General features: G+C 53.1%; 1 protein-coding gene across 3 annotated transcripts in view; it reads left to right on the top strand.

The window, feature by feature from the left end:
• Positions 1-19,742, top strand: part of SLC13A3 (solute carrier family 13 member 3) — a 45,234-nt gene extending 25,492 nt beyond the window's left edge. For all 3 annotated transcript variants that reach the window (XM_047069107.1, XM_047069105.1, XM_047069106.1), the window contains 5 exons: positions 2,063-2,160; positions 7,183-7,295; positions 13,589-13,750; positions 16,658-16,795; positions 19,566-19,742. In XM_047069107.1, coding sequence (XP_046925063.1) covers positions 2,063-2,160; positions 7,183-7,295; positions 13,589-13,750; positions 16,658-16,795; positions 19,566-19,742 — 688 coding nt within the window. The remainder of the gene's footprint in view (positions 1-2,062; positions 2,161-7,182; positions 7,296-13,588; positions 13,751-16,657; positions 16,796-19,565) is intronic.
• The last annotated feature ends 333 nt before the right edge of the window (positions 19,743-20,075 follow it).

Consider the following 20,075-nt stretch of genomic DNA (forward strand, 5'->3'; position numbering starts at 1 on the left):
ACAAAAACTGGGAGAGTACAGTACTATAATCCTGGACAACTTGCTCGTTCTGACCTACTTCATTCTTTTTAAAAAATTTTTTTATGTTTATTCATTTTTGAGAGACAGAGCACAAGCAGGGGTGGGGCGGAGAGGGAGGGGAACACAGAATCTGAAGCAGGCTCCAGGCTCCGAGCTGTCAGCCCAGAGCCCGACGCGGGACTTGAACCCACCAACCGCGAGATCATGTCCTGAGCCGAAGTCGGCTGCTCAACCGACTGAGCCGCTCAGGCGCCCCTATTTTATAAGTTTTCAAAATGTTTATTTATTATTTTTGAGAGACAGAGCATGAGCAGGAGAGGGGCAGAGAGACAGGGAGACACAGAATCCGAAGCGGGCTCCAGGTTCTGAGCTGTCAGCACAGAGCCCGCTGCGGGGCTCGAACCCACAAACCATGAGATCATGACCTGAGTCGAAGTCGGACGCTTAACCGACTGAGCCACCCGGGTGCCCCTACTTCATTCTTTTTAAATGCTCCATAGTAGTCTATAGAAGGAGAGCATCTTAATTTATTTAATCAATTCCTTTTGGATTGTGTCTAATATTGCAAATAAAAAGGTTTTATTTGCAAGATACCTTTGTCGTACTTCTATGTCAATGCTTAAAGATTGATATCATCTTATATCTTTTAAAAAAACAGATGCAGGGGCGCCTGGGCGGCTCAGTCGGTTGAGCGACCGACTTCGGCTCAGGTCATGATCTCGCGGTTCGTGAGTTCGAGCCCCGCGTCGGGCTCTGGGCTGACAGCTCGGAGCCTGGAGCCCGCTTCCGATTCTGTGTCTCCCTCTCTCTCTGCCCCTCCCCTGTTCACGCTCTGTCTCTGTCTCAAGAATAAATAAACATTAAAAAAAATTAAAAACAAACAGATGCAGGGCATTTCATTACAGATAAACTATTATATATACATTGTTGTACACAATTTAGTTACACGTGTCTGTACTAAAACTCTTCCTTTTTTTTTTTTTTTTTTTACTCTTATCCATCATGAACATCCCTGTTCGTAGTCTGTGTACGAGAGTCAAGTTTCCCTGAGGGTAAATTCCTAGAAGTACAATGACTGGATCAAGGGGTATTTACATGTATTGAAACACGTTGCCAGCTGCCCTCCAGAAGGTTAACCCAATTTATTTTACCCCATCGGTATATGCTTTCCAACGTCCGCATTAGATACTATCCTCACCCTTTCAGGTTTGGCCTGTTAGCAGACAAATGATACTCCAGCAGCATTCTGGTTGATATTTCTCTAACGCAGCGATAATGGCCATCTTTTCCAGTTTCTTGGTCCCTTGAATACTCTCCTTCCCAAATGTGTGGACTGAAAGGGCTTTTGTTGACGTGTGGCTCTGTGCCTCATTGAGTTTGGAGCCAGACGCATCTGGGTTCAGTGCCCGTCTCCCGCATGGACCATGGCCTGGCCTCGAGCAAGCTGCTTCTGCTCTGTGAGCCTCAGGTGCCTCATCTGAGATAGAAACTGTGTGGCCCCGAGAGACTTCTGTGGGCCTGATGTCTCCGCAAGAGGCGGTGTGGATCCTTGAAAGGCGGTATTAGATTTCGAGGGGCTGTGAGGCTGCCCCCATCTGGTTTCTGCTGGCGCGACCGGGCCGCGTCTCCGTGCCGTGAGCTGCCCCTCCCAGGAGGAGCGCGAGCAGAAGCGGAAGAAATACCTAACAGAGTCTCAGAGAAGCCTCGGTTGTGTGATCCACGGGAATTCCGCAGATCCCGTATTCGGTGGCGCTCAGATCCTGCCCTCTGTGGTCAGGTCTCTCTTCCTGGGAGGGTCAACATCTGTTTGTCTCAGCAGCATCTAAGTACCCCGGGGGGCCGTGCGTAGAAGGCTTGTGCATCACGGACAGTCGCATCCATGCCGAGTACAGGCAGGACGCTGTCCAGTGGCCCGGAACAAGGCCCCGCTCACAGAGAGCTCCTAACTCCCTCCCGCAAGTCCTCGTTTGCAAATCTGCCAAACTTTTTGGCCTGCTGCGATGCCCCCGGGGTCACACGCTTTGGGGCCTTGTCATTGTAGGTTTCTTTCCGATGCTGTCACTGGAGTGGCCATTGTCACCGTCTTGTTCTTCTTCCCGTCCCAAAGGCCCTCTCTCAAGTGGTGGTTTGACTTTAAAGGTAAGGGGTCAGGGCTGGGGTCTCAGTGGGCTCAGTGACGACTGTGGCCTGAAGCATGGTCATCAGTGGCCCGGAGGCAGGGCCCGCGCCTGGGACCCGAGCCCCATGGCACTAACCTTCTTCCCTTCTCTCTGTCTGAGCCATTACCCTGTCTGGGGCACTTCGGGCCGCCACAGGTGACAGGCGGGGACAAGAGTCAGCAAGGAGAGCCGGCCCGATCCAGCTGGCCGGCTGCTTTGTACGGCCCACGAGCTAAGAATAGCTTTGGCATTTTTTTAATGGTTGAAAACAATCCAAAGAAAAATATTTCATGACACAGGAACATTACACGAAATTCAAATTTCAGTGTCCATAAATAAAGTTTATTTCTTCGATAAGAAATTTGTGGACATTTATTCTCCTTAGAATCATATATAGAATAGCCTTGATTTTGCCTCTTGGCTCACAAAACCCGCCATATTCACTTTCTGACCCTTTTGTAGAAAAACTGTGCCGCCCGTGGGCCCGAGGCCGGAGCTGTGACTCAGTTGCCCAAGGGGCTGGACGTGAGGCTCTCAGGCCAGGTTTCGATGGCTAGGAAGTGGTAGAGACGGACGCACTTCTGCCTAACGGCATTCCGGGTTACGTTAAAAGGATGCCGAGTCCCCCAGACTGGCCTTCAGGTGGCCAGTCTGTGACCCCGCTGGGATGGTTCCCAGCAGGTTAGCCCCTGTGACAGAGGGATGGGGCCAGTGGGATGAGCTCGGCACCAGGAGTCGGGAAATAGGGTCGTCATCTGTTTTATTTTATTTTTTTAATTTTTAATGTTTATTCATTTTTGACAGAGAGAGAGACAGAGAGAGAGAGAGAGAGAGAGACAAAGTGCAAGCAGGGGAGGGGCAGAGAGAGAGGGAGACAGAATCCGAAGCAGGCTCCAGGCTCCGAGCTGTCAGCACAGAGCCCGACGCGGGGCTCGAACCCACGAGCTGTCAGATCATGACCTGAGCCGAAGCCGGACATTTAACCGACTGAGCCCCGTAATCTGTTTTCTATCGTTGAGACAAAAACTAGAGTAATAGGTGGGTTAAGCTCCAGTTTCAGGGGAGGGGGTCTGAGTGCGGGGCATAAGGTAAGGATCAGTAGGGAGCCGATTTCACAGGGCCCTAGAAGCGGCTATAGCAACAGAGCGAACACTGGGTCCAAGGAGCCCCGGGCAGGGGGCTTTCGGACCCTGCAAACGGGCAGGATTCGTCTCTGCTCTCCGTCTTGCTTCCGACCGGCTTTCCCCATCACCCACACTGGGTACCACGTGCTGACCTCTCCATATTCCTCCAGCTTCTAAGCTTTGACCTCCTTAATAGTCTCTGCTTCTTTACGGTTCCTGCTTTTTGTCTTCTGTAACTTCGGTTCCCCTACGGTGTCTTCTCTCTTGTAGTGCCCGCCTTCGCCGGACATCCACAACCGCAGCTTCCTGCCTCCTCCCTCCCGGCCCGCTCACGTCCCCTCTGCTTGCGGCCTGTAGCTATCACCGTAGCACCCCCTGTCTGTCCGCTTCCCGTGGACCTCCGAGAGTGAGACTCTGCCTGGCGTGGCTCGTTCTTACGCAGGCAGCTCTCCCGCGGGGCCACTCCTAGCCTCCTGGATAGCTGGCCTGTGGACCGGTTGCCCTTGATCAGGTCCCATCCGTGGCTCTGTCACCTGTGGGGGGTGGGGGGAGGCTGAAAAAGGCCAGGCTTCCTCTCAGCCGGGGGCTGTCGGGAGGGCACTGTGACATAGATGTCTGGTATCCCAGCTCTGCTGCTGATGTGCTGGGTGACCCTGAGTACGTTCCTAGGATGTCTGGGCCTTCTTTTGCTTTCTTTTTTTTTTAATTTTTAAAAAATGTTCATGTATTTTTGAGAGAGAGAGAGAGACAGAGTGCAAGTGGGGGAGGGGCAGAGAGAGAGGGAGACACAGGATCCGAAGCAGGCTCCAGGCTCTGAGCTGACAGCACAGAGCCCGACGCGGGGCTCAAACTCACAAGCTATGAGATCATGACCTGAGCCATAGTTGGACGCCTAACCGACGGAGCCCCCCAGGCACCCCTGGGCCTTCCTTTTCCACTTAGAGAATGAACATGTCCCTTAGGCACTTTTCACCTCTGCCTTTAGTCGTTTTCTGGAACAGGGGTTGCAAACCAAATGCCCACAGGGAGGTAACAGTTTTGGATGCAGCAGGTGGGGGGGGGGGGCAGGAAAATGGGTTCCGTGAAACCGGGCCCTCCCTGTCCAGCTTTCCTTTTGCATTTTTGAAACAGAGACCAATGTCTATATCGTGAGGAAGACGGCAGCTGAGAATGATCTTGAGTGGCGAGATCCTTCACATCAGGGCACTGTGGGGTCTGTGGAAATCTGGCAAGCCAGTACCCTTGAAATAAAGGGGCAGCTGTGACTCAGTTTCCACCGAGTGTCACCACGCAGGAAAGCTGAACTGGTTTCGCCACATTTGCTGACTTGTCAAGGGAAGCACAAAACTTTATGCGATCGCCCTGATTTTAAGCGTCAGCAACTGATTTCAGTGGAAAACCACAGCGTGGACCCACAACAGTAGCATTAAAACGCGTCTGCGAGTTGGGTCTGGTCCACGGGGGCACAGCATGCCCCTCTGTGGAGGGTTCTTCGGGCTGGAGTGTCTGGGGCTGCCTGGTGGGTGGGGAGAGGGGACTCCATGAGCTCTCCCGTCCTTGGACTACCGGTGGGCCCCGGGGAAGACTTGGCTGAAATGGTACATTCCAGCACTTAGGACTTACACGGAGCCCGACAGAGTGGCCAGTTTCCATGGAGAGCAAGTGACTTGATCAAGGTCACATGGCTAGCGACACAGAAACAGGAGGTGGAACCCAGGCACCCAGGCCAACCTAGATTTTCTGATTATGCCTGCTGTCTTCCATTCTTCCCGGGCTCGGAGTTGCCCTTGTATTTCTGTCCCTTTATGGTCACTCGACAAGTACAGATGCAGTGCCTGCTATGTGCTGGGTGCTGTGCTTGCGGATGACAATGAGGACGATGGCAATGGTGACTTCCATTTCCTCTCTGTCCACCAAGCTCTTCTTCCAGATATCGCGTGACTCACTCCCGTCACTCTACTCAGACTCTGTCCAAATGTCACCTCCCCAGAGAAGTCTTCCCTGACTACACTGTCTAGAAGAACATCCCCCGCCTTGTCACTCTTCACCCCTTTACCCTACTTTCTTGCCTTCATAACACATTACATTTCCTGACATTGTGAATTTATTGGTTTCTCACCTGCCTCCCTTCCTGGAATGTAAGTTCTCCAAGGCGGGTGGGGGGGGGGATTTTTTTTTTTTTTTTTCTGTTTTGGCCACTTCTGAATCCCCAGTGTCTAGAAGAGTGCTTGACACCCGATAGGTCCTCAATTTATATGTGTTAAATGAATAACCAAGGACTTGTTCTGGGCCACACCCGGAGCCGAACCCTTTGCACACGTGGACCCATTTCCTCTCCCCATTGGGTCTCTGAAGTGACGTCACTAGCTCAAATCGCACAGCCGGACCGCCCAACGGACGGCAGAGCTAGGATTCAAATCTAGTTCAGATTCAGGGCCTGCTCCAGATAGCTCGCAGGCTAACACGGGGCGGGGAGTGTGAGATTCACATAGTTGGAGGCTCTGTGCTTTTAAGAAACAGCAACAGGGCGCGATTGGATGGGAAACTAAGGAAGCCGACCATGGCGATCATGGCGAAGGTTGAGTGCAGCAGGTGGCCTCTTTAGCACTTACCATGTGACTCATTGAATCTGCATGATGTTAAACCCTCCGTCAGGACCTTTGCTTTTTCAGACCTTGCCTGCCTCTTTAATGAAATTATACTTTATTGCCTGAAGGCAGAGGACTGAGCCACCCAAGATCTCCGGCTTTCGCTTCCGGTAATCACAGTGTACAATTTGGAAAAAGCTGAAAAGGAGGAACAAAATGTCCACGGCTGGGTGACCCAGGAATTGTCCTGGGAAGTCGGGAACGGCCGTGCATGGGCCGTACCTGACCTCCTGCCTCCCTGGTGGCTGCCTCAGGGACAGTTTCGTTTCCAGAGTGTTCACTCTGCACCAGGCATCGGGCTAAGCCAGGCACCTAACATCAGCTGACGAGCATTTTGGAGTGCACGCAGTGACACGGGGATTTGGCCGTGAACCAACCAGGACCCTCTCTGTCCACCAGCAGCTCTGCCATTAACCTCGTCAGTGTCCACGAGGGCCCCCCAAGGGACTCTCTCTGTGCCACGTGTCAGCTGAGGAAACGGGGGCTCAGACAGGCGAGATCACGTTCAAGGGCGTGCGGTGAGCCAACGTTGGAGCGTCTGTCTCCAGGCCTGTGCTCCCAGCACAGGGGTGGCAAACCTCAGCCCACGGGCCAAATGCACCCCTGCCCTTTCTAAGTAGAATTTCCTGGGGACACCACAGTGCCTTGTCTGCGTCTGTGCATTTGCTACAGTAGTGGCCTGTTTGCAACAGAAGCTTGCAAACCTGAAGCAGCCGCTCCCCAACCCTTATAAAAGTTTGCCGATCCCCCCCCCCCGTTCTAACCAGTGCACGCAGACACTGCCGCTTTTGTAGAAAGAAAAATCATCCCATAACTCCACGGATGGAGGATACCCTTAGTTTCTCTCTTCCCGTTTCTTCCTTCCACTTTTTTCTCGCCCGCACCCATTCAGTTACAAAAAAGAGCCTTTTCTCTTGTAAATGAGGATGAAAGCACCACTCCTCCAGAAGGGGTTTGGGGAAATTGAAAGGATGTCCTGCATGTACGTGGGGTGCCCGGTTCCAGGAGGTTCTCACGCCGTGGGAGCCATGACAATGATTTTCCTTCTGAATAGAGAAGATGCCCCTCATAATGCTCGGGGGGGGGGGCTGTTTTTTCCCTAAAGCTCCCAAATCAGATGCTGGAGCCAGACTGTGGCTCCCTGGGGACCCCCCCAGAGGTGCCCCCACAAAGATGGGGCCGCAGGGGGTGGTGACCCTTCTTCAGCCTGAGTGTCCTCTCTCTACCCAGCTTCCAACGCGGAGACAGAGCCCTTGCTGACGTGGAAGAAGGTCCAGGACACGGTGCCCTGGAACATCATCCTTCTCCTGGGAGGGGGCTTCGCCATGGCCAAAGGCTGCGAGGTAAGAGCGGCAGGCGGGCTGCGGGCCTGGGGAGGTGGGCGCAGGTCGTAGCCCCAGCTGCAGGCTCCGACTCAGAGCACCCGGGGTTGCGCGGGCGCTGCGGCCACCGGATCCCTCGTTTACCAGACGGGGACAACCAGGGGCTCCTACCTCACGGCGCCGCACTCAGGGCTGGGAGCTGTGCAGGAAAAGAGGGATAAGGTCTGATCTGGATTCTCAAGGAGCTCACAATGAGCACACTGCTACTCACGACTACGGCTACTACCCAGACTCGAGGGGTTCCGCGAGCAGAGGAATAACATCGTCTTGGGCTCGCCCTGGGCCAGGCCCTTCTCCACGTGCTTTACACACCCGAACGCATCTAAACGTCCCAACAAGCCTCTGAGGTCGATGCCCCTATTATCCCCGTTCGATAGATTCAGACACCGAGGCACAGAGAAGGAAAGTAACTTGCCTAAGGTCACACAGCGATGCGCTCAGGATTAGAATCCGGGTCGTTTGGTGCCCCAGCCTACGCTCTTAACCACCGTGGTAGAAATGTCAGATATCATTACTATTAATTAGGGTTATTACGAATGTTGTTCTGGAGGGCTCCGGGAGCCGGGGCTGCAGCGGGGTGAGTGGAGCATAGAATTTCAGGAAGGGCCGCCTCAGTGTTGTCTCATCAAACGCTCACGCTGACCCTAGGGGGTGGGTAACATGTGTATTCCCATTTTACAGGTAGGGAAACTGAGGCACGGAAAAATTAAGCAGCTTTCTTAAGGTCATACAGTTGCATTCGGCTCAAGAGGGAGGGTTCCATCTCCAGGCAGGCTGCTTTCAGAGTCCCGCCTCCTCATGGCTCGTTTTGAAGAACTTCCCAAGAACAGGTTCCACCTGAAGCGCTTTGCAAATGGACTCCTCTAACCTTCATCAACACCCCTGAAGTAGAAGGATCGCTTGTCCCCATTTCAAAGATGAGGGAACCGAGGTAACTGGAGGCTAAATAGCTTGCCTATGTTCATGCACCCGGGAGGTTGTCGGAGCCGGGATTTGAACCCCCAGCTCATGATCCTGGAACCCACCCCTGCGTCTCTCCTTGTCCGCCGAGGCATTTAAACCCACAAGCAATTAAGGGTTAATCTGAAATTCAGATGAAGGAAACCTGAAATTGCCTCTCGGATTGCTTTCTTTCTTTAAAAAGTTCTTTTTAATGTTTTTATTTATTTTTGAGACAGAGAGAGACAGAGCATGAGCAGGGGAGGGGCAGAGAGAGGGGGAGACACAGAACCCGAAGCAGGCTCCAGGCTCTGAGCCGTCCGCCCAGAGCCCGACGCGGGGCTCGAACCCACGGAGTGTGAGATCATGACCTGAGCCAAAGTCGGACGCCCAACCGACTGAGCCACCCAGGCGCCCCTTGTTTTCTTTCTTTCACTCAATTTTAATTTCCAGTTGCAAACAGTGATGCATAGAAGACATCCGTAAGGTATGTGCTAGTAAGAAGCCTCCGGGTGAGAATGCAAGGTGCTTTGGGCAAGTTGCTAAACCTCTCTGGGCGCCGGTTTTCTCATCTTTGAATTGGATGGAAGTTCTTCCTCTTCGGGGTTGTAGGACGTGACCCAGAGCAGACGTGTGCGAGAACTCCCCGTGCGTTCTCTCGGAATCCTCATTCCGTGGCTATTGTGGGCGGGGCTCCCAAGGAGCAGACTCTGGAATGGACATGCGTGAACAGGGGCATCAGCTTGGGCCCTTGAGGCGCCCCCCTCTGTGGAAGGGGGAGGAAGGAAGCAGGAGAGGGCGGGGGGGGCGGTGCCCCACGACACCCCCACCAACCCCACAGGGAGCACAGAGCTGAGCTGGCCCTTCAGAGATGCCCCGATTGGTCTGAGGCTGCCCCGCCAGATCCCGGCATCCCTCCATCAGTCTGCGCCGGTGAGCAGCCCCAGGACTGACTGTGACCTTGGGCAAGACGACTCCCAGGCCTGAGACAGTGCTGGGGCCCCCGGGGCCTCTGGAGTCCGGAGTGCTAATCTGTCACCCACAAGGGTTTCACCGAAGGTCAGCTGAGTGGCCCGCTCAGGTTCTCCTTTTTATGACACGTAGATTTATTTTACTCATTTTTTCCCAACACATAACACACATGAATACAATAGTATAGACTTCAAAAGGAGCAAATGGATGGTTCAGCAAAAGTACTGTCTCCATTTCAGGAATCCTGAGGACCAGAGAGGTTAACTGATCGATCCTAGGTAACGCAGCTCGTAGGTAGCATAGCATAGCTGGGATTTGAACTCCTGTCTGTCTTGACTTTTCTCACCACTGCCTCCTCCTGGGGATGTATCAGGGAAGGCTTCCCGGAGGAAGTGGCCTGTTATCCGGGTCCCAAAGAGGCCATGCAGTGCAATGGGAAAAGGCCCGGGCTGTCGAACCAGACTGCCTGGGGCGGGGGGGTGGGGGGGGGTTTGCAGGTCTTGTACCTCAGCTGCGCGTTTCAGTTTCCTCATCTGTAAAATGGGAATAATAATGGCGCCGTGCCACAGACTTGTGACAGTTATTGGATGAGTCGATGCCCGTGGAGACCTCGGAACGTGGCCGACGCAGTTGGTTATGATGACCGAATGTGGGAGCAAAGGGGGAAATGGCGTGGAGGTTCTTGCCTGAGCAACTCGGTGGACGTGGTGCCACGTGTCGAGAGGACGTGAACCCTGTCTGACCCTGAGGCAGGGGGCAGAGGAGACGGTCCTCTACCCCAGAGGCTCCTCTGAGCTTGGGATGTGGTGGGAAAAGCCCCGCTCTCGGTGGGGGCTGGGCCGCGGGGCCACTGGCCATCTGGGAGGTCAGTCTGGCTCCTGGCCCGGCCCTGGGCGGTCGCCGGGGTTTCTGTTCAACAAGGCCTTTGTGTGGCAGCTGCCCGCTTCCCCCAACCCCGGCCGGTACCATCCCCTGCCCAGGCCCGCGCGGCCTGCCCCAGGCGGGACCAGAGCGCTCATGGCACATCCCGCCTCTCGGCCCCTGCCCTGTACCCTCGCCAGGCCACAGCCAGGCCTCCTGGGGCTTACAGGTCCTCGGACGGGGTCCAGGGTGAGCCCGGGTGTGTGGACCCCCAAGTACTGGTTCAGAAGGGCTGGAAGCAGATCCCGGTGCTCGCTTTGAGCTTGAGCAACTCACTTAAACCTGCTCAGTGTCCTCACTACGCTTCTCTCCCGCTGTAAAAACTGCCCATTACTCCCGACATATTCAGACTCTAGTCTGAAGGCTTCCTGGGCCTACACACAAGGCCCAGCATGGCCTGGCCCCTGCCTACCTTCCTGTTGTCGGCTCCTGCCTCTGTCCCCTCCAGTCCCACTGGCCCCTCGATGCTCCTCAGCTACCCTAGACTCATTTGCACCGCTGGACCTTTGCATCTGCTTTCTTTCTGCCTAATGCTCTTCCCTGAGATCTCTGAGTCCTGGCCCTTCAGGTCATTTCCAAGGTCACCAACTCAGAGGCCCTCCCTGGCACCATCTCTAAAGTAGCCTCGCCTATAATCCCTCTCCCTGTTACCACCCCACTTATTTCCTTCCTTGTTCCCTCCCCCCAAATTGCCCTGTTCATTTCTCGGTTGGTGTCTCCCTTACTAGAACGTAAGCGCCATGAGGGCAGGGATCATATATGTCTCATTCACTACTGTTCCAGCATCCAGAAGAGTCCTGGTACATAACACGCGCAATAAATATTTGTTGGACATGACCCGTAAAATGGGCTGTTTTTAGCACTGCCGATACGATGTGTGGAAAGTGCACAGGGCTGATACATACCGGGTGCTAAAACCAGGGCCACCGTCAGCCCTCGTCCTTGAATTGTGAGTACAGTTTCACCGTCTCGTGAATTGAAAATTGGTCTCCCTCTGGCACCTTTAAGCATATCTCATTTAATCTCCATCCGAATAAACTTATCTACAAATACATTGAGGTTATAGGAGCTTGAGAGTAAGTTAGAGTGGAGCAAACCCTGTAGGCAAGCAGAAATGTGTTTATGCTCCCTATCCCTCATTTTCTGCTGGAGAGTCACCTCGATGATGATGGTCATGGTGATGATGATAATGATGACGGACGACTGGCATTATCATGTCATTGGAGAGGTAGCCTGTTGAAGAAAGTGCTAGAGTCCCAGCTCAGAATTCCAACCCTAGGGCAAATTACTTCACTTATTCAGGCAAGTGACCACCTCTGTGTGCCTCAGTTTCTTCAGTCATAAGATGGAGATATTTATACCACTTACCTGATGGAGCTGTTACGGGGATTAAATGAGCTAATATTAGCCCAGTCTTTGGACGAGTGCCTCGCAGAGTGAACTCTACATTACGTGCATGTTGAATTAAAGAAATAGTAATGAATCCTATCCAGGGCTTACTATGTAGAGGAACCGTGTTTTGCGCGTCTTTGTCTGACCCTTACCGCCAACTCCTTGAAGAAAGCGAGGGACAGAGATGTTCATCGATCTGCCCAACATCGTACAGCTTGTAAGCAGCACAGTGGTCTGAATGTTCACACGTGTGCAGGAAGCCTTCTCTTTTTCCTTTCCTTGGATCAAATTCACTGGTTCTCTTTCCCTAGGAATTACTATACAGAGTTGTATTCAAGCCGCTGAGCCTGGTGTGTTTTCTGAGGCTCTTAAAGATGGTCAAGCCTCTCCCTTCCCATCCTGCAACATGGCCTCAGGCACCTCTTGACATCTTTGGGGGGCCATAAGGAACACAGTTTGACAACCACCGCACTGGGCAATTTCTGAGTGTTTCCCCTTGTGACTCGAAGCTACTAATGACAGCTGGCACGTGTGGGGCCCTCACCAGGTCACCCAGGCATTTTCCAACTGCTTTATAGATTAGCTCCTTTTCTCCCAACAGTTACCTTCTGGGACAGGCGCTGTTACACCCTCGTTTACAGATTTAAAAAAATTAAGGCACAGAGAGGTTAAGTTGCTTGCCCGGGACAGCACAGCTAGAAAGGATTAAGGTGGGGAACAAGGTCATTCTGATTCCAGAGCCCTTTCTCCTCATCCTCTGGGTATACAACCTCCAAACTTGCTTGTTGCATGGTTCCCCCTGGAACACCATGGGGCTGTGTGTTTCCAAGGAAACAGAGCTTTGATACCGAAGGGATTGGGAAAGGGCAGGCGAAGCCCTTTGGAGTCCCCAAGAGAACCCCGGGAAGCAGGGGGTTCTGCCGCTGCCCCTGCGGGACCGCCCTCTGACTGCAGAAGCTGAGCCAAGGACCCGTAGGGGCTGCGACCTTGGCCGGAAGCCCGCCACCCAGAGGCCCAGCCACTGGGAAGCTTTTGGCTTCTCATTCATCCAAGTCATTAATATTCCTTCTCTCCAGCCTCTCTCCCTTAAATCGCGCACACGGCCGCCAGTCTCCTAGGAGTGGCCTCTGGGAAAACCCAGTGGCCCCATTTTTTTCCTTGCACAGTTCCCTGGGCCAGGGGAGGGCTGGGACCTTGACTCAGCCACTCGCCATAATTTCTAGGCTATCAGACAAACAGTGCCGAGGTGCAGACGTAAAAGAAGCAAGTTAATTTTACAGTCTCTTCTAGAGAAAAATATCTTTAAGCATTTATGATTCGTTCCTTCAAGGTAACTTTTAAGTCAAATTCTGGGGACAAGTATAGTATAGTATTTTATTTATGTGAATACATAGGGTGCTTGGGTGGCTCAGTCGGTTAAAGCGTCAGACTTCGGCTCAGGTCATGATCTCTTGGTCTGTGAGTTCAAGCCCTGCGTCAGGCTCTGTGCTGACAGCTCAGAGCCTGGAGCCTGTTTGGGATTCTGTGTCCCCCTCTCTCTCTGCCCCTCCCCCACTCATTCTCTCTCCCTCTCTCTCTCTCTCTCAAAAATAAACATAAAAAAAAAACAGTATGCTGTGTTCTAGAATCCATTATGAAATTTTAAGTTCTAGAGAAGCGGTAAATTTTCTTTTTTTTTTTTATTTTATACGATTGGTTTAATTTTTTCTCAGCAGGAGAAAAAAAGCGGTACATTTTCTATTAACCATAAAAGAAATGTGTAAAGATCCTTTGAAAACAGCGAAGCGTGTTGGTCTCAGAGGATACTGGGTTGCGACAAGGGCTGTGGTAAAGGTTCACTTGATTGAATACCTGAATACCCCTGAGTAGAGTAACTCCTGAAAAAGTCAGCAGAAGAGAGCCTGGAGACCATTCTGTAGCACTGACGGTCACCACTGTGGTCCGTCCTAACGACCTTCCTGGGCCCAGCCCTCGGGGGGTGGCAGCTGGGGCTGGGCCGGCTCTGAACAGAGGCCCCCCGCCCCCCGCAGGAGTCGGGGCTATCGGCGTGGATCGGTGGGCAGCTGCACCCCCTGGAGAACGTGCCGCCCCCCCTGGCCGTGCTGCTCATCACTGTCGTCGTCGCCTTCTTCACCGAGTTTGCCAGCAACACGGCCACTATCATCATCTTCCTGCCCGTCCTGGCGGAGCTGGTGAGAGTCCTGGGGGGGGTGGGGGGGGCAGGGCGCGGAGTGGGGGGGAGGGCGCGGAGGGTGGGTGCTTCAGAAATCTCTCCCCTGCCACTGGGCGCTCCATGGGGGACTACAGGTGCCATCGCCCTCTTCTAAACCGCATGAACGTGTTAGACCCTGATTTTTTTTTAATACTAATTTTTCTTTTTTTTTTCTTAATTTTTTTTTAACGTTTATTTATTTTTGAGACAGAGAGAGACAGAGCATGAGCCGGGGAGGGGCAGAGAGAGGGAGACACAGAATCGGAAACAGGCTCCAGACTCTGAGCCATCAGCCCAGAGCCCGACGCAGGGCTCGAACTCACGGACCGCGAGATCGTGACCTGAGCTGAAGTCGGACGCTTAACCGACTGAGCCACCCAGGCGCCCCTGATTTTTTTTTTCTTTAAGAAATACACAGAGTAAATATTTTCAAAAGTGCACCCAATTTCTCCCTTCGGAGAGGTTTCTAGGAAAATAGAAAATGTCAAATTTGGATTCAGACGAAGTAGAAAGATCTGAGTAAGGCAAATAACCACAGAAGAAACTCTAATGGTAGGCGCAGTTCTAACCTCCCTCTAGAGCAGGGTTTCTCAGCACTGTTGACATTTGGGGCCAAAGAGCTGTCTGTTGTGTGGGGCTGCCCTGGACACGGTAGGACGGTCAGCAGCCCTGGCCGCCGCCTGCTAGGTGCCAGCCAGGAGCTTCCCCTACATCATGACAATCAAAAACGTCTCCAGACGTTGCCAAGCGTCCCCTGGTCGGGGGTGGGGGACAAAACCATCCTCAGTGGAGAACCGCCGCCCTAAAAAATCACCAGCCCGTCCTCAGAGGGTTAGCTGGGTGACAGCTTCCAGACCTTCAAAGGGCAGATCGTTCCCACCTTATTCAAACTATTTCAGAGCACGGAAAGACAGAGAAAGCCGTGCAACCCAGGAATAAGGTTGGCAAAACGCAGCCGCTGAAACCAAAGGACAGCAGAGCGATGGGGGAGGGCGGGGTGTAGTCACGACTCAATCTCACACGTAAACAGAGATGCAAATAGCAAAATAAATCTGGGCGCGTACCATCAAATAGAGTCTATGTTAGGAATTTCAAAACTGATTAACATTAGAAACGATGGGCTTGGTTCCGTATTTAAATAGATTAGAGAAGGCTTTAGCCCACGATTATCTCAATAGAATCCAAAATTGATCAGATTAAATCAGTGTTGCAACTCCAGGCTTTGTATGCGAACAGTGATCAACCAGGCACGCTTATCTGAGCCACTGTGTTTTTGGCTTTTGTCGGCTTATTTCAATTTGTAAGGGAGTTCGCACTGCCTTAGCACACGGAGATGTACTTTATCCTTCTTCAGGGAATAGAGGATATTCTGTTACCAGTGGATGGCAGTGGGTTTATTTCAGATCTTCGGTGATGGACACGTAGGTTTGCTTCCAGCCTTTGCGGTGGTCCAGCAATGTTTGCCGGACCTTTCCTTGTCTGTGCGCCTTTGGGTCCATCTAGATACGTTCCTGGATGAGATCCCTGGATCGGAGAGCTTGTGCGTGTATACTTTTGTTAGAAGTGGGCAAACTGCCCTCCAAAGTGGGCACTCCCGCCAGTAGTGAGGGGAGGGGGGTCCCCAAACCTTGCCACGTGTGATTGGACTTAATCACACCCTTCACCGGGCTCTGAGGGAGCAGATGATTGGGAGAGATGGGACACTTCAGGGTGATGGGGGGAGGAGAAGCAGGGACCCAGCCAGGTCTGTTGGGGCGACTTTTGCTGGAGAAGACACTGGCAAATCACACAGGCTTCCAAATGTTGCTTGTCATCAAAACCCAAACGTTTTACGTGTCAGGGGACACATTTAGCACTTTCTGAGAAAAGTTATATGCTTTGGGTTATAAAAATTTGCCAGAGGGGCCAAAAATGTCCTATCTTAAATACAATAGCAGAGAAGAAACCCACGTGAATTGTAGATGAATATGTCATTTGGGGGAGGTGACGAACCAGTGGCCCACTGAACGAGGTCAACACACAGACGCATTTGATTCACACAATCTTAGAAATCGGGAAATGCTCATCGACAGACGTGTCCTTGAAATCCGGTGAGGCCCCAAGTAAAGGTGTGGACTGTTTGGCCGAGGGAAGGACCAGGCAGGGGACTTGTTACTTTGTTTTACTATTTTTTTTTAAAAAATTATAAACGTTTATTTATTTATTGGGGGGGGGCAGAGAGAGAATCCCAAGCAGGCCCCACACTGTCAGCGCAGAGCCCGATGTGGGGCTCGAATTCATGAACCTGTGAGATCGTGACCTGAGCCGAAATCAAGAGTCAGACACTCAACCGACTGAGCTACCCAGGCACCCCAGGACTTGATATTTTAGAGCCATGGTTCTCTGGACCCAGCAGCAGGGAACTCATTTCGAATGCAGGCTCTTGGGGCCACCCCAGACCTGCTGAATCAGAAACTCTGGGCAAAGTGGGGCCGCCATGCCGTGTTTTAGCAAGCCCTCCGGGTATGATGCTGCACTCTCAGGCTGGAGAAGGTGTGTTCTAGATAAATCTCCCCAGCCCATCGTCCCCAGTGAACATGCAGTGTGGCCCCAGGATGTCATTAACCTGGGGAATGTCCTCTCCATGTGTCCTTTGATTTGGGTTCTCTTCTTGTCTGTCTCTACTGTTGCCTGTGGATCTGCGTTTCTGGCTGTATCTCTCCTTGTGTCGTCTCCCAACCTGTCTTCTCGTCTGCTGCCACTGTTCTCTGCCAGTCTCCGTCTATGCGTCCCTGTGCGTCTCTTTCCGTGTCTTACCTGTTGTGGCTTTCAACCGTCTCCATCGGTTGTCGTCGCTTCTCTCTCTTTCCCTGCCGGGGTCACCGCCCCCGCCCCTGCCTCTGTCCAGGCCATCCGCCTGAGGGTGCACCCCCTCTACTTGATGGTCCCCGGCACAGTCAGCTGCTCCTATGCCTTCATGCTCCCGGTCTCGACGCCCCCCAACTCGATTGCCTTCGCCTCTGGACACTTGCTGGTCAAAGACATGGTGAGTCCTGGCGCGTCCCGACAGAGGCCCGAGACGGGGGGTGGACAGCAGGTGCCGGGCGAGACGTCTGGGCGGGACCCCTGGTCCCACTTTACCAAACCCCAGTTTCTGAATAAGTCATTCGGAGCCGGACCAGGGGGATCCGCTTTAACAGACACTCTGGGATGATTCTTGTACTTGGACAATTTCAGGAAATGGCCTTCGTGATGACTTTCCAGAGTCTGCTTCAGGGACAAGGGATGTCCTCCCCTCTCTGGGCACTGCTCTCTTTTCTTACTTGTTCCTCCGGCTGCTCTGTGCCTGGAATCTTTAGGAGGGAGGAACTGGGGTAGCAGCAGTGGGGAGAGCCGCTGGTGTGTTCCCTCTCCCCTCGCTCCCCTGCTGAACCCTCTCCCCCCTCCCTCCCCTGCCTCCCCTGCTGCTTCCACTGGCTGCCTGGGGCACTCAGGGAATGCAGATCCAAAGCTGGTGTAAGTAACTGAAGAGGGTGGTGTTCCCAGTCCAGGCTCTCCAGGCACAGATACCCCAGCAGGAGCTGGGGAGGGAGAGAGAAAGGGGGTGGACAAGAGTGAGAGACAGAAAGAGGTCACAGAGCAAACAGAGAGAAGGAGGAGGCTGGTGTGCCTGGAATTGGGAAGATGAGACCAGAGGCCCGGGAGGGGAGGTCGGTGCACAGCATGCAAGGCACAGACTTAGGATATTATTCAGCGCACAGTGGGAGGACTTTCAAGGGACTTAAGCAGGGCAAGGCTGGGTCTGAGAGCCCAGGGGAGGGTCCCACAGGGCCAGCCAAAAGGGTCCTTGGCTTCACGCAGGACCGAAATCAAATGTGAGCCAGGGACAGTGAAAACAGAGTTTACTGAAGAGTATGAGAGACAGAGAATAATGGACAGAGTGTCTGGGAGACCCTCAGAATGGAGAGAAAAATGAGTCTCCTCGTTGCTCGGGGTTAGGGGTTTATACTGGAAAAGGGTCTAGGGAACGCGTGTGTTCCTTTAAGAATCCGCTAGGTCCAATCAAAGAGAGAGTCCGGTGAGCAATAGGTATGATTCCATGAATCCCCGAAGGTAAGGGTCCGTGTTTGGGATCTGGCCCTTAGGTGTTATCAGGTGTTCGGGGCCTAGGACAAAACAGAGAATGATTCACTTTCTTGCCTCCCCCTCGAGGTGGGAAAAGAGCTTCTTGGCTTATTCAGAGGCAGAATCCGGAACATGAGGATACGGAGCCTGGCAGAAAAAACAGCAGAGACGGAGACTTTCTAGGGTGGAGTCCCTTCAGCTGTCCGACGTCACAGGGATGTGGTTTCACTCGTGCCCCTCCGAGATGGCTTTGGCTGCCGGGTGGAGTGGACTGCTGGGGGCTGGGGGCCAGTGTGGAAAGGGAGGCTGCTTAGGGAAGGCAGAAATGGAGATGTGACGCCCATCCTGGGAACAAAGAGACACGAGAGAAATGGAGAGGCTCCGAGAGGTAGAGGCCTGCCGAGAGCACGGAGAGGGACAGAAAGATGCCGAGGGGCACAGGGAGGCACAGAGAGGCGCTGGCTCTAGAGGCTTGGGTCCAGACAGTGATGATGTAGGCAGCGGACGTAACGAATGTGGGACTAAGCAGGCATTTTGAGGCAGGCTCCCAGGAGCGCAGCCCTCCTCCCGGCCGCCCCAAAGCTTAGGCCTGTCCCCTTCCAATCCTCCAAAGTTGCCAGGGTTTGAAGGTACCCCCAAGAGCAAAGGCAGGATAGCACGACACAGTTCGACCTTGTTGCTTGGCATACGCCCTTCACGACTTGATGCCCTTTCCGCGAACCATCCGTGGCAATGTTTACTTAACAACTGTAATCAACTTACATTTTTTAAAAAAAAACTTAAGAGTATTTGAAAAGAAGAGTTTCCGCGGCAATCCGTACATGGAAAACTGGTAACGTGTGCCACAGAAGGGAAGTCTAAAAATAAACGCAGACCGAAGAAAGCAAAATAATTAGTTTTGCTCCGATAGCAATTGCCCTGGAGAAGGTTCTGAACCCCTCCTTGTCAAAGAGGGCCATTGGCGAGGAGGAGAGAGCGTTAAGGGCGTGAAGCGCACCCGAGGGAGACCTTCTCTGTGAGGAAAAGGTCCCAAAGGGGGATTGAAAAGGGAGTCACTTGCCTACCGTGCAGTTCACAGCGGGGCAAGGCCGAGATGGAACATCAGAAAACCCCGATGAGAAACAGGGATTTTCAGCCCCAGGTTGGACTGAATGGCCCAGGAGGTTGGCCCCGGGGAAGAAGCAAACTTGTTCTAGCTTCTTAAAAAGGTCAAAACTTCCATCAGACAAACCTTCGCAACAAGTAAGTATAGCCTTAAGTAGACGTGTAGTGTGTATGAGTGTATGTGTGTGTGTGTGTGTGTGTGCGTGTGTGTTACTGGTCAGACCAGATCATTTTCAAGCTGTGTGACGTGGGTAAGCCCACTTCTCTGAGCCTCAGTTTCCTCTTCTGTAAAGTGGAAATAATAATAATAATCACCTGCGAAGGGTTGCTTTCAGGGTTAAGGGACACATCTGTGTGGCAGAGTACCTGACACCTAGAAACCACTCGAGGGCTGGGGACATGTGCAGCTCTTTGAGGGACAGCCCAGGGTCATGTAAAGATGGGAGGGTTGTGGGCATCCACCGGCCTCGTGTCCTGGAACCATCGCTTCCGGGCTGGGAGACCTTGAGTGAATGACTTCCTTGACTCTGAGTGTGGGTTTTCCCATCCGTACGATGACCCCTTCCTTACTCTGGGCTCCGTTTCAGGTGCGGACAGGCCTCCTGATGAACTTGATGGGCGTCCTCCTGCTCAGCCTGGCCATGAATACTTGGGCACAGACCATCTTCCAGCTGGGCACCTTTCCGGATTGGGCCGACATCCACTCAGCCAACATCACATCACTGCCGTCCGCCTTGCCCAACGACACATTTCGGACCCTTTGAGCCCCGCTCCGGGACTCTCTTTGGGCTGGGCCCTCCCAGAAGGCTTTTGCCATCACCCGCTGCTAGGAAACAAGCTCTCTGAGCTGTTCTGTGGCTAGGACGCAAAGGAGCCTTATTTCAGCAATCTGGAATGGTGTTTGTCTTAAACAGTTGGAAACGGGGGCCACCGAGTCGCATGGGCACAACTGACATCCCCCACTGCCTGCTTTAGGTTTCACTCTGGAGAGATCATCTCGCCTTTAGAGCTCGCCTGCCTCACAGAGGCTTTTGGGGCTGCGCTGTGCCAGTCCTTCACAGGCGGTGTGTGTTCTGCTCGGCTGGTGCCCCTCCCGT

Source organism: Lynx rufus, unplaced genomic scaffold, assembly GCF_022079265.1.
Source record: "Lynx rufus isolate CCGP_SWC_20201006 ecotype Redwood Valley unplaced genomic scaffold, mLynRuf1.p SCAF_8, whole genome shotgun sequence".
Lineage (NCBI taxonomy): Eukaryota > Metazoa > Chordata > Mammalia > Carnivora > Felidae > Lynx > Lynx rufus.